Consider the following 12331-nt stretch of genomic DNA (forward strand, 5'->3'; position numbering starts at 1 on the left):
TTTTGTTTGTTTTAAACCTGCTGCCTATTAATTTCATTTGGTGATACAGGGGTCTTGTGTTATATGAAGGGGTAACAACACTTCCTTATTCACTTTCTCTACACCATTCATGATTTTATAGACCTCTCTCATATCCCCACGCAGTTGTCTCTTTTTCAAGCTGAACAGTACCAGTCTCCTCATATGGAAGCTATTCCATACCTCTGAGCATTTTTATTGCCCTTCTCTGTACTTTTTCCAATTCTGATATATCTTATTTGAGATGGGGCAACCAGAACTACATGCAGTATTCAAGATGTGGGTACACCATGGATTTATATAGTGGCATTATGATTTTTTTATCTGATTTATCTATCCCTTTCCTAATAGTTCCTAATGTTCTGTTAAGCTTTTTTGACTTGCTGCACATTGAGCAGATGTTTTCAGACAACTGAAATGACACCAAGATCTTTTTCTTGAATGTTAACAGCTAACTTAGACCCCCATCATTTAGTATGTATAGCTGGGATTATGTTTTCCAACATGCATTACTTTGCATTTATTAACAATAAATTTAATCTCCCATTTTGTTGCCCAGTCACCCAGTTTTGTGAGATCCCTTTGTAACTCTCCGAGTCTGCTTTGGACAACTATCTTGTGTAGTTTTGTATCATCTGCAAACTCACTGTTTACACCTTTTTCCAGATCATTTATGAGTATGTTGAATAGCCCTGGTCCCAGTACAAATCCCTAGGGGACTTCACTACTTACATATCTCTACTGTGAAAACTGAACATTTATTCCTACCCTTTGTTCCTTATCTCCTAACCAGTTACTGATCCATGAGAGGACCTTCCCTCTTATCCCATGACTGCTTAGTTTGCTTAAGAGCCTTTGGTTTAGAACATAAGAATGGCCATACTGGGTCAGACCAAAGGTCCATCCAGCCCAGTATCCTGTCTACTGACAGTGGCCAATATCAGGTGCCCCAGAGGGAGTGAACCTAACAGGTAATGATCAAGTGATCTCTCTCCTGCCATCCATCTCCACCCTCTGACAAACAGAGGCTACGGACACCATTCCTTACCCATCCTGGCTAATAGTCATTAATGGACTTAACCTCCATTAATTTATCCAGTTCTCCTGTTATAGTCCTAGCCTTCACAAGCTCCTCAGGCAGAGTTCCACAGGTTGACTGTGCGCTGTGTGAAGAAGAACTTCCTTTTATTTGTTTTAAACCTGCTGCCCATTAATTTCATTTGGTGGCCCCTAGTTCTTACATTACGGGAACAAGTAAATAACTTTTCCTTATTCACTTTCTCCATACCACTTATGATTTTATATACCTTTATCATAGCCCCCCTTAGTCTCCTCTTTTCCAAGATGAAAAGTCCTAGCCTCTTTAATCTCTCCTCATATGGGACCTGTTCCAAACCCCTAATCATTTTAGTTGCTCTTTTCTGAACCTTTTCTAATGCCAGTATATCTTTTTTGAGATGAGACCACATCTGTATGCAGTATTCAAGATGTGGGCGTACCATGGATTTATATAAGGGCAATAAGATATTCTCTGTCTTATTCTCTATCCCTTTTTTAATGATTTCTAACATCCTATTTGCTTTTTTGACTGCTGCTGTACACTGCGTCGACATCTTCAGAGAACTATCCACGATGACTCCAAGATCTCTTTCCTGATTAGTTGTAGCTAAATTAGCCCCCATCATATTGTACGTATAGTTGGGGTTATCTTTTCCAATGTGCATTACTTTACATTTATTCACATTAAATTTCATTTGCCATTTTGTTGCCCAATCACACCGTCAAAGGCTTTCTGAAAGTCCAAGTACACTATATCCACTGGCTCACTCTTGTCCACATTTGTTGACATGCTCAAAGAATTCTAGAAGATTGGTGAGGCATGATGTCCCTTTACAAAAGCGGCGTTGCTTCTTCCCCAATATATCACGTTCATCTATGTGTTTAATAATTCTGTTCTTTACTATAGTTTCAACCAGCTTGTCTGGTACTGAAGTTAGGTTTACTAGCCTGTAATTGCCAGGATTGCCTCCAGAGCCTTTTTAAAAATCAGCATTACATCAGCTACCCTCTAGCTATCTGGTAAAGAGACTGATTTAAGCGATAGGTTACATACCACAATTGTTAGTACTGCAATTTCATACCTGAGTTCTTTCAGAACTCTTGGGTGAATACCATCTAGTCCTGCTGACTTATTGCTGTTTAATTTCTCAGTTTGTTCCAAAATCTCCTCTATTGGTACCTCAATCTGGGACAATTCCTCAGACTTGTCACCTAAAACGAATGGCTCAAGTGTGGGAATCTCCCTCACATGCTTTACAGTGAAGACCGATGCAAAGAATTCATTTAGGTCCTCCTCAATGGCCTTGTTTTCCTTGAGTGGCTCCTTTAGCACTTCAATCATCCAGTGGCCCCACTGATTGTTTGGCGGGCTTCCTGCTTCTGACGTACTTCAAAATATTTTTGCTGTTAGTTTTTGTGCCTTTTGCTAGTTGCTCTTCAAATTATTTTTTTGGCCTGCCTAATTTTGCTTTTACACTTGACATGCCAGTCATATTTTAAGATAGGAAGATAAGAGGAAAACTGTTTCCAATTGAAGCTGAAGTTTGTATGTATGAAAAAGGTTTGCCAAACATTTCATCAGGTTGCTGGGCTAACACCTCTCCACTTACACAAAGTACCACAGAGTCTTTAATGATTTAAGACCTCTAGAAGGAGAGGACCCCTAACATCATTCTGGGTTATCGGCTCAGTGCTGACAGAGGGACACTGCTAAACGAATCCCCAGCCTACCTCCTGCAGCACCTTGCAGAGACAGCATTGTAGAGACAGGTCAATACATTGCACAGTAGTTTGGAATACCACCACCACAGAATAAAGGTGCAGTTTTTACACATGAATAAGAACATCAGCACTGAATAGGTAAGTGAGCATTTACCTTGTGATCACATGGTAATAATAGATCTTCCCCTCTGGATCTCGGGCTGTTTTCCAGTTGGGAGGGAGGACAATGGTTTTGGGTTTTGGAGGAGATGGCGGCGGTAGATCCAGAAGATTGTTGGTCACTACCAGCTCTGGCTAAAAATACCCCAACAACAGCAAAGAGAGAAAGATGAGCAAATAACGACAACATTACAAAGTTTTTAATACAAAGCTACAGTGTATGAGAAAGTAATGGTTACCTGACCAAGTCCATTTATAAAGCAGTAGTCCAGTGGGCCACTTTTCACTTTCAGTGTGATGCTTTTGATTAACTTAGCAAGTTTAAGACCATGTCTACACTAGGAGTGCCTAATATGTATAGGAAAACTGGCATACTATACCAGCAAAGTGCTCCTAGTGTGGACACAGCTATACCAGCAAACATGAGTGAAACAAGCCATACTGGTAAAAGCACAGATTTGCTGGTATAATTGCAGATGCACTTCGGGCTTCTGATGCCACAGTTATGTCACCCAAGGATCACATCCCGATTGATGTAGCTATGCCAGCAGAAGTTTGTAGCGTAGACATAACTTTAGGCAATCAATAGCCTCAGAGGAATCTACATTATTCTGTGAGGTGGCTGACAAGAACAGCACCAACAGCCCTTTTCACACGATAAAGGCTTAGTATACTGAATCCAGTCTGAAACCAAGGCCACTACAGAACCTAATCACCTTTCCTATACAGTGAGGAGACAGGAGGCTGGTAGGGAGGCAGAGATATTCCCCTTACACAGAGCAGCGTTGAGACCAGATCACTACACACAGCACAAGTGATTCTCTTTTCTCAGGACAGAGAACCAAGCTTAGGAATCATTCACAGCAAAGTCCACACAGAGAGAGGGAGGAGAAAAGGACTTGCCATGTTAAGATAGATAGCTTATGAGAGTACTGCGTTTACAAATGCTAGAGTGGGAGACAAGAACAGTGGATATGAAATCGACCAGCCCTTCTCACAATGCCAGGCAGTAGAGCAAGGGAAGGGATGCTGTTTGCAAAGGAATCAACTCTAAGTTTTAACTACCCTTTTGACAGTAAATCCATTGGCTTTCTAGTTACAATTTAAGGGAAATGGATAGGATATTGTCCTCCCCAACATAAATGGGAAACAGGGGAAAGGGTACACCAAATGGGATAGGCATCACACCGTTGTCTCTCATGGGTCATGAAAAAATTGCCTTCCGTAAGTTGCTGGCATGTTACAAGGCTGGACTGTAATGCTCCAGGCCTCACCTGCTGTATAGGCTGAGGCTGCCCGGCTGCTACGATCGTTGTTACTGCTGTTGTCGGCTGCACCACCACGCCCTGTGGATGAGCTGTGTAAATCTGCTGCCCTTGGATATACTGAAGACCTGGCTGTGCATAACTCTGAAACAAAGCAAGAGAAACTGGGAAATCAGTTTCCTTATTGAAAAATCTTTTGTTACTTCTGTGATCAATGATGGAACAAAGAAACAGGGTAAAACTGGTTTTATTTCAAGATGCAGTGGAAAGTGGAATATACTGTTTCTGTTGTACAACTGTTCTGGAACAGGATATGTATCAATGCATTTTTAACTTCATAAAATGTTTTACATAAATTTGATAGATCTTTGTTCTTCACAGGAAATTTAAGTTTAAAAAAAAATATGTAAAATATTCTATTTCTTGGAATTCAAAACTGGTATTCCCTCAGTACTAGAAGAAAACTGCAAAGCTGAGCAAAATGGATGCAATTATGAACATGCTTAAGTCAAGAAACAGGTTCACCATGAATAAAACCTGCAATGCATTTTAAATTACAATGGCATTTCTGAGCCTCTGACTGGTGACAGCCATCTTGTTGAAAACAAACATCAATGTCTGCCATGAAGGGCATGCTGCATGCATCATGTCCCTGCAGATTAAGTATTATCCAAAGAAGGGATGTCTTGGATCTCTCCCGTATAAAATACCTGTTATGTTGAGCAAAACTCACTGCCAGTACTACTTCAGATACCACATGTACAACCTATGAAATACCAGCTTTCCAGCAGAATACTGATACTTAAAAGGAATGACCTTGTTCTTCCACTGGACAGAAGCTTTCAGTCATTGAACCTTTTCAGCAGGACAACTGAACATAAGAATGACCATATTGCGTTAGAACCATGGTCTATCTAGCTGAGCATCCTGTCTTTTAACAGTGGCCAGTGCCAGATGCTTCAGAGGCAATGAACAGAACAAGGCAATTATCAAGTGATTCTTCTCTAATTATCCAGTCCCAGCTTCTGGCAGTCAGAGGTGCAGGGACACCGAGAACACTGGGGTGCATCCCCGAGCATCTTGGCTAATAGCCATTGATGGACATATCCTCTATGAAGTTCTCTCATTCTTTTTTGAATCCAGTTACAGTTTTGGCCTTCACAACATCCCCTGGCAATGAGTTCCACAGGTTGACTGTGTGTTGTGTGCAGTAAAACTTATGTTTCTTTAAACCTGCTGCCTATTATTTTCATTGGGTGATCTAGGTTCTTGTGTTATATGAAGGGGTAAATAGCACTTCCTTATTCACTTCCTCCTCACCATTCATGATTTTATAAAGCTCCATCATTGAAAAGGGTCTAGGTATAATCTGCACCTGTAGACTGAGAAGGCCCTATGCAACAGAGCAAGAGTCCCTCAGTAAAAAGACTCAGACATACTGGTACCAAGCGAAGTGTGATCAAAATGTCCTGGGACACAATATTAAAAAAACCAAAACCCTGAAATCATCATCAAATATTCTGAAATCCTTCATTCTCCTGCAATAATCACTTTTAGGTAAATATTGTCCATTACTGCTCTGGGTGAAATCTGCACTTGTCAACTAAGCAGATGAACAATTGTTTTGAAAAGAAATAGTGGACCAGTTTTGAATAAAACAAAGCTTCCCTAGACTTGAGTACTGTACTATATGTAACTGACCCACAGATATATAAACTGGAGAATCACAGAAGGGACCACAAAGGTCTTCTAGTCCAGTCCCCTGCGCTCAGTATGACATCTCTACTCCTACGCGTTGGAACAGAGGTGCTATATTGCCTCTGTATTTGGCACTAGTGCAACCACTACTGGAATACTGTATCCAGGCCTAGTATTTAGAATTCAGGAAGGATGCTGATAAATTAGAGAGGATTCAGAGAAGAGCAATGCGAATGATTAAAGGATTGGAAAACATACCTTACAGTAATGGCTTCTGGGTTTTGGGGTTTATTGATTTCACTTTTGGGTATTTTTTAAAGCAATTTCTGAGTTTTATGCAGATGTCCAAAAATCAGATTTTTTCAGGGCTCTCTCTTTATATGTACTTTAATGCGTAATATATATAATTACAGTAGCATATACTGTAATTAGTAATCTCTTTGTAACATTCCTTAGTGGGCTTTAACGAAGTACTGTTTCAAAATGCACAATGTTAAAGCACACAATGTTCAAAGAAAGAACCAGCAAGGTCTAAATGGACCAATTAATGCTCAACAAATCTGTGCACTTTAAAAATCACATCCATATAGTCTGCATTACTGCACTGTATAGACAAACCCATAGATACAGGTAACCATTTCCCATCTTTCTTATGTTTATCCAGTAAACACCGATTTCATTTTTGAGAGCGAGAGTTGGGGGTGTTTATTAGTTAAAACCTAAGATTGGAAGCTCCACCCATAATAATAGATTCAAGAAGCTCAGTCTATTTAGTTTATCAAAGAGAAGGTACAGGGGTGACTGATCACAGTGTATGTACGTACACGCAAGAAATAAAAAATAGGTAAGAGGACTCTTCTGTCTAGCAGACAAAGCTATAACAAGACCCAATAGCTGGGAGTTGAAGCTAGACAAATTTAGACTCAAAAAAAGATGTACATTGTTAACAGTGAGCGTAATTAACCAACAGAGCAATATGCCAAGGTGCATTCTCCATCACTGGGAGTTTTTAAATCAAGATTGGATGTTTTTCTAAAAGTTATGCTCTAGTTCAAATACGAATTAATTCAGGGGAGTCCTATGGCATGTGTTATGCAGGTGGTCTGACCAAATGTTCACAATGGTCCTTTCTATCTCCATAATCTATGCATATATATGATTATCTTTCCCACCTCCCACTTCGACTAGTGACTGACTGTCCTCTCCGTCACTGAAATTCCTGTATTAAACTTTCAGTTTTGGTTGCACATCAGCAGCAAATAGTCTTTAAACATGGGATGTGAACTGGCTATTTTTTTAAGTTGGCGTTACACAAAAATGATTCATGAAGAGTGAATGAATACACTTGTCACCCTTAGATGTACTTATGTGCCTTCATTATCATCATATTTTTCAATATTAATAGCAATTAAGACTACTTTCCATTTATGTCTGAGGAGGATAAAGTAGCTAAAAACTAATGAATTCTCATCACTGATTTGAAATATTGCATGTATTTTACAGCTTGGTAAACTGAAGCACAGAAATGTGACGTGACCTGTTCAAGGCCAGTTATAAAGCAATGGAGTGGAGTGGAGAATTTAGGACGCCTGGCTCCCAATCCCCTATATCTAATCACAATCCCTCTAGTAATGGTACTACACATCTGTGTATTTCAAGTCTGTACCACAGCCTAGTTATGACTGTGACAGGCACAATAAAAATTATGCTACTATCAGCCCATGGAGTAACCCTGACAATTACCTGTGGAAATGGAAGATTATGTGGAACTCAGCAAGCAACAACATAAAGCTGATAACTGAACTCCTGTTTGTTTACGCTTTCTCCCTTGAATTGACAATCAAGGAAGTGAGAGTGTTTTGTTCTTCCCTTACTGTGCATGCTCCTATTTGAATATTAAGAAGCATATTTGCTGATACATATAGGAGAGGGATGCATTTTTATGCTCTTCGTGAGGTCTCCCTTCCATCATAACAGATCCAACTTAATCTCTTTATTGTATTTGGAAAATGCAAAAAATAGACCCGAGTGTGGATTTAGTGCTTCTAGAAGGAGCCAGACTGATACTAGCAAAATTGTCTGCAGAAAGTCTACAGCAGGGAAAGCCATCTCACAATGCTCGATCCTGACCTAATGGGACTATCTCTAGTGATGTGTGAGTGTCACAGGGGAAGGCTTCAGTCTCCATGGCCCAATCAGACTTGGTTGATCTGCTGAGAATGCCAATATGGAGCAAATTAGTGGTGCGCATGTTTCTTGTGATGGACACCTGTCCACGAGGAATTGAACTGACTAGTCAACTCATTTCATACAGCCCACCAGACAGGTGGTAAGTACCAAGATCAGATGGTGATAATTATTGATCTGTGCTGAATTCAAACCAGTGACCTACAAATGAAAGAACATTTGTCCTATTAGCAACCCTCTGAGCCATGCAGTTACCCATGTGCTGCATTTGATGGAACTCTGAATCAGCAACACAGCTGTTACTTAAGATCAAATAGCAGAATCTTTATTAATAGGCAGAAGGAGTCCAAGCTTGATTTTTCAGAGGGCCAGACTGAGTTTAACCAAACTGGTTAGGGAATCGAAAGAGAATGAGTATGGAACACTACATTTTTTGTCGTCATTTCAAGATCTGGTTTCAAACGAAACCCCTCACACCACTGATGGATTGCAGAAAATTGCATGGAATCAGTATCATGGAGTTCTAGCATTATCATAAACTACCTCTTAACCCTCTATTCAGGGCAGCAGAATCCCTGAAGGGGTAGATTTCATTGTACTGTATTCCAACACAGTCTTCCATTTCAGAATTGCAGTAACACCCTAGGGTGCACAGGTACTGCATTCCATATACTTTACAGAGACCCTTAGAGCCCTTGGCCACGTTTCTAAAGATCCACCCAAGGGCTAGGAATGTTAAGTGACTGCACACCTGCATGTTTTACTGCCTCCATAACATACTACGTAAGAGTATAATCCCTTGCCCAGAAGTATCTGTTCACAAAAACAGACAACATTAACAACAGAAAAAGTAATGGATAAAACACATATAGAGCAGGAAAAATCTCTCTCCAACTGCTAAGCACTCAGTCCCAGTGACTGAGAGATGCTTCACTGTGCACATTAAAGAAAAAAATCTTAATAAATTGGAAGAGTCTGATTTACCTAGACCCCACAAAGCAGGCCCACATGATCAAACTGCACCAGTGCGCCAGACTCACCAGATACTAGAGTTAGAAGTGTTAACTATAGAAAAATTTGTCTTCCAGCTAGCAGTCTAACTCCTTTCATTGTCTGGTGCTTATTGACAAGCTGTGTTCGAAGGGTTCATTATGCATTTTCTCATAGAGAGTTACCTGTACAATTGGCGGAGTAGTCTGAGCATAAGGTGATGTCACACCATAAACAGTCTGACACGTCTGCCCTGGGTAATATAGGGCTGGCTGAGACTGGGCCGGAGAGTACTGCTGTTGCACAGCTACAGTCTGCTGACTGGAATCCCATACTCCATAACTCTGCCCCTGCACTGGACCCGGGGCAGGCACTGGCAAGACAGCTACATTAGGTTCCTGATGGACCACGGCGTCACTTTGTGCTACATACTGAGGAGCAGAAACCTCCATCGTTGTTGCTACATGTTGTACTACTGGTACTGGCTGAGGAGCAGTCAGGGGTGGTTCGACTGTGTGCCCAACCAAAGTCTGGGGATGCTCATAGGCTGCAGGAGAGCACATGGGATCCAGGCTTGGCGTGGGCAGTAGCACCTTCCCAGCATTGGGATTGCTGGGATCCACATAAGCCTGCATGGGATAGCCAGGGGGATAGCCAATGAAGCTGTGGTGGGGAGCGCTGTAGCCCATGGAATCATACGGAAGTGGGGAAGTCATCCCTAGGTTCTGTAGTTGCTGCTGTTGTTTCTGAGCCTCCCGCTGAGCTACTTCCTGTTCGAACAGCTTCCTGCGTTCTTCCGTGGACAGCTTGTTGCGATCCTTGAGCCGCACTTTCTTCTTAGAAGAAGCGGGTGTGTCATACCTGAAAAAGAGAACCACTTCATAACTCCTGCCCCAGAGTTAAACAGATTATATGGGTACCCTCGGATGCTATTTATAGACAAAGGCCCGTCAATAAATGCATTAAAAACTAAAAGGAGAGAGAAGGTAGGAGTCATAACAGAATATTTATTGCTCCAAATCGAACCTTGGAACACATTTCTTAACTTTAAAAGAATTTTAAAATTCACTCTAAAGAAAAGATAGCCTGAAATAGAGTGCAAAAGAAAAAAACCTCACTAGGTTTGGACATTTTCTCTACTTCATACACAGACTCATATGCTCTGCATGTGTGTGAAAGACATTCACTTATATACACACACATGTATAGCATTACTTTTCTAAAAAGCCCATTCAAAATAATGCAAAAGATCTTGTTCTTATCACAGGCAGAGCTAATCCTGAAACTTAACCTTTTGGTGGAGGAAAGAAAACCACACTACTGAAAGAATGCCAAACGAAGCATCCAGTACCACACCAGATTAAAAAAAAAAACAAAAACCCGTGCAAGTTTATTCAGACCAGCAGACAGCTATAGCTTACACGTTCCATTTCTGGGCTCCCTCAAGCTGCATTTGCATAAGTAAAAGTTAATGTAACTTGTTATTCATGGGGTAAATGTAACATGCTATCCAGTAATAGAGGCATTCCCAATCTTTTTCATAGCGTGGTCCATGTCTTAAGTTACTTGGTCCCCTCTCTTCCCATTAACATAACATCTCTGTGGTCACTACAGTAATGGCCTTTTGGAAAAGTAATATTAAGAAAAGAATATTTTTAGAGTTTTTAAATGCGCTTTTAGCAACTGGAATATGAAGAAGCCAGAACTGTGTGATTAGCCAGCTTTTTGTGAGCCAACTGTGGTTCAGACCACAGCTGGGTAGCCTCTGCCATGTTGCAATATAATGCATAAGCAAAAGGAGTTTGGGCAAATAATACTTCCAGTGGGAACCTAAACCTTAGAATTCCCGAACTATTGTATGTTTACACTGGCAAGTCTTAATTGTGAATTAAGAGGCTGACATTGAGTAGCATCCAAAAATATTGAGGAACCTCATGTCACTGTTTTCCCACTCTTGTAATGTTCATTCCCCTGGAGATTTCCCCCTTCACAGCTGCATCATGGCTCTGGGTCTGTCAGAGCATTTAAGGATTTTAGCAGAGCAACACAGGTAATTATGCTGTCTCTGTGTAACATACATTTTATGTGTTTTTATGCCCTCAAGTTCAGGCAATGCAACCCAAGAGAAATTGTGCTGGATAATCTAAACAATATCTATTGCATTATAACTTTTCCTAGTGGTCAACAAGACAGCAGATAATATTACACTGATATTTCCATTATAGCTCCCTTTTCATAGGCTCATAAATTTCTCAAAAGGTACCTGTTTTGGCTGATATTTTCCATGCTTCGTGACTCTCAATTTTTTTGATAAAGGGAATGAAATGTATTCACTGATCTGGAGCAAGGGTGAAAAACATTCAAACTTTTCTGCCACAAGAAGATTAAGACTTCTTTGCATGCATAACTCAATACTGACATTCAACCACTGAGACCTTTTGGAACGTTAATTATTTCTGAATACTAGTCTCCACCTTAATTTGCAGATGTTATTTAAGAACAATGGAATTATAAACAACTGACTTCCACTTAGAGTTGTGCTATTTACTGAACCACAGATCTGCCTAAAAAAAGTGGTTAGATTTTTTTTCTATTTATTTATTTAAATAGGAGTCATATTTTTCTTCCTGAAACACAAAACAGCTGAAGAGATTTTCCAGGGGTAAAAAAGATAGCTTAGGTCAGACACAAAGCAAGTAAGATTAAAGATCAAAAGGTGGATTTTTTTAAAGTTATGAGTGTATGAAAACAGGGGGTTACAAGTGAAAATGCTTTGCAGTCTTAACTATCGTGGGTTCTACAAAGCATCCAATATACTCATACATACATCAACTTTTTATTCATGCATCCAGTTTGCATAACAAGGACACATTGCTAGAAATACTTCAGTTAAGATGCCCTTTTGTTTCTTCAGTCCAATTCAAATAATACCCGTGAGTATTTATGTTTATATGAATCTTGTTGGCAGTGAGAACCCAATTTAAATAATTTAACAAAAATGTCAATATTTTTCTGCACTCGTCCGAAGAACTTACATTAAGAGCCAACTCACACAAAAGAATAAATACAAAAAAACCCCCATGTGATGCAGTAGTGAAGTTAAGCAGGTGTCATAATAGTTTCTCCATTCTCCCAAAGGCCCATCTCCTCTAAGAGAATCTCCACTCCAGAGCAGCAGCAAGGGCAAGGAAGTGTGCCAAGGGCATGCCAGCATACCCCCAAATCTTTCAGTG

The 12331-nt window shown here is 40.3% G+C and overlaps 1 protein-coding gene across 4 annotated transcripts in view; it reads right to left on the minus strand.

The window, feature by feature from the left end:
* Positions 1-12331, minus strand: part of SETD2 (SET domain containing 2, histone lysine methyltransferase) — a 153657-nt gene that overhangs the window by 43415 nt on the left and 97911 nt on the right. For all 4 annotated transcript variants that reach the window (XM_073334861.2, XM_078851873.1, XM_078851872.1 and 1 more), the window contains exons 15-17: positions 9284-9959; positions 4233-4367; positions 2954-3093 (exon numbers count right to left, since the gene is read on the minus strand). In XM_073334861.2, the coding sequence (XP_073190962.2) occupies positions 2954-3093; positions 4233-4367; positions 9284-9959 (951 nt within the window). The remainder of the gene's footprint in view (positions 1-2953; positions 3094-4232; positions 4368-9283; positions 9960-12331) is intronic.

The sequence above is a fragment of the Lepidochelys kempii genome, chromosome 2 (genome assembly GCF_965140285.1).
Source record: "Lepidochelys kempii isolate rLepKem1 chromosome 2, rLepKem1.hap1, whole genome shotgun sequence".
NCBI lineage: Eukaryota > Metazoa > Chordata > Testudines > Cheloniidae > Lepidochelys > Lepidochelys kempii.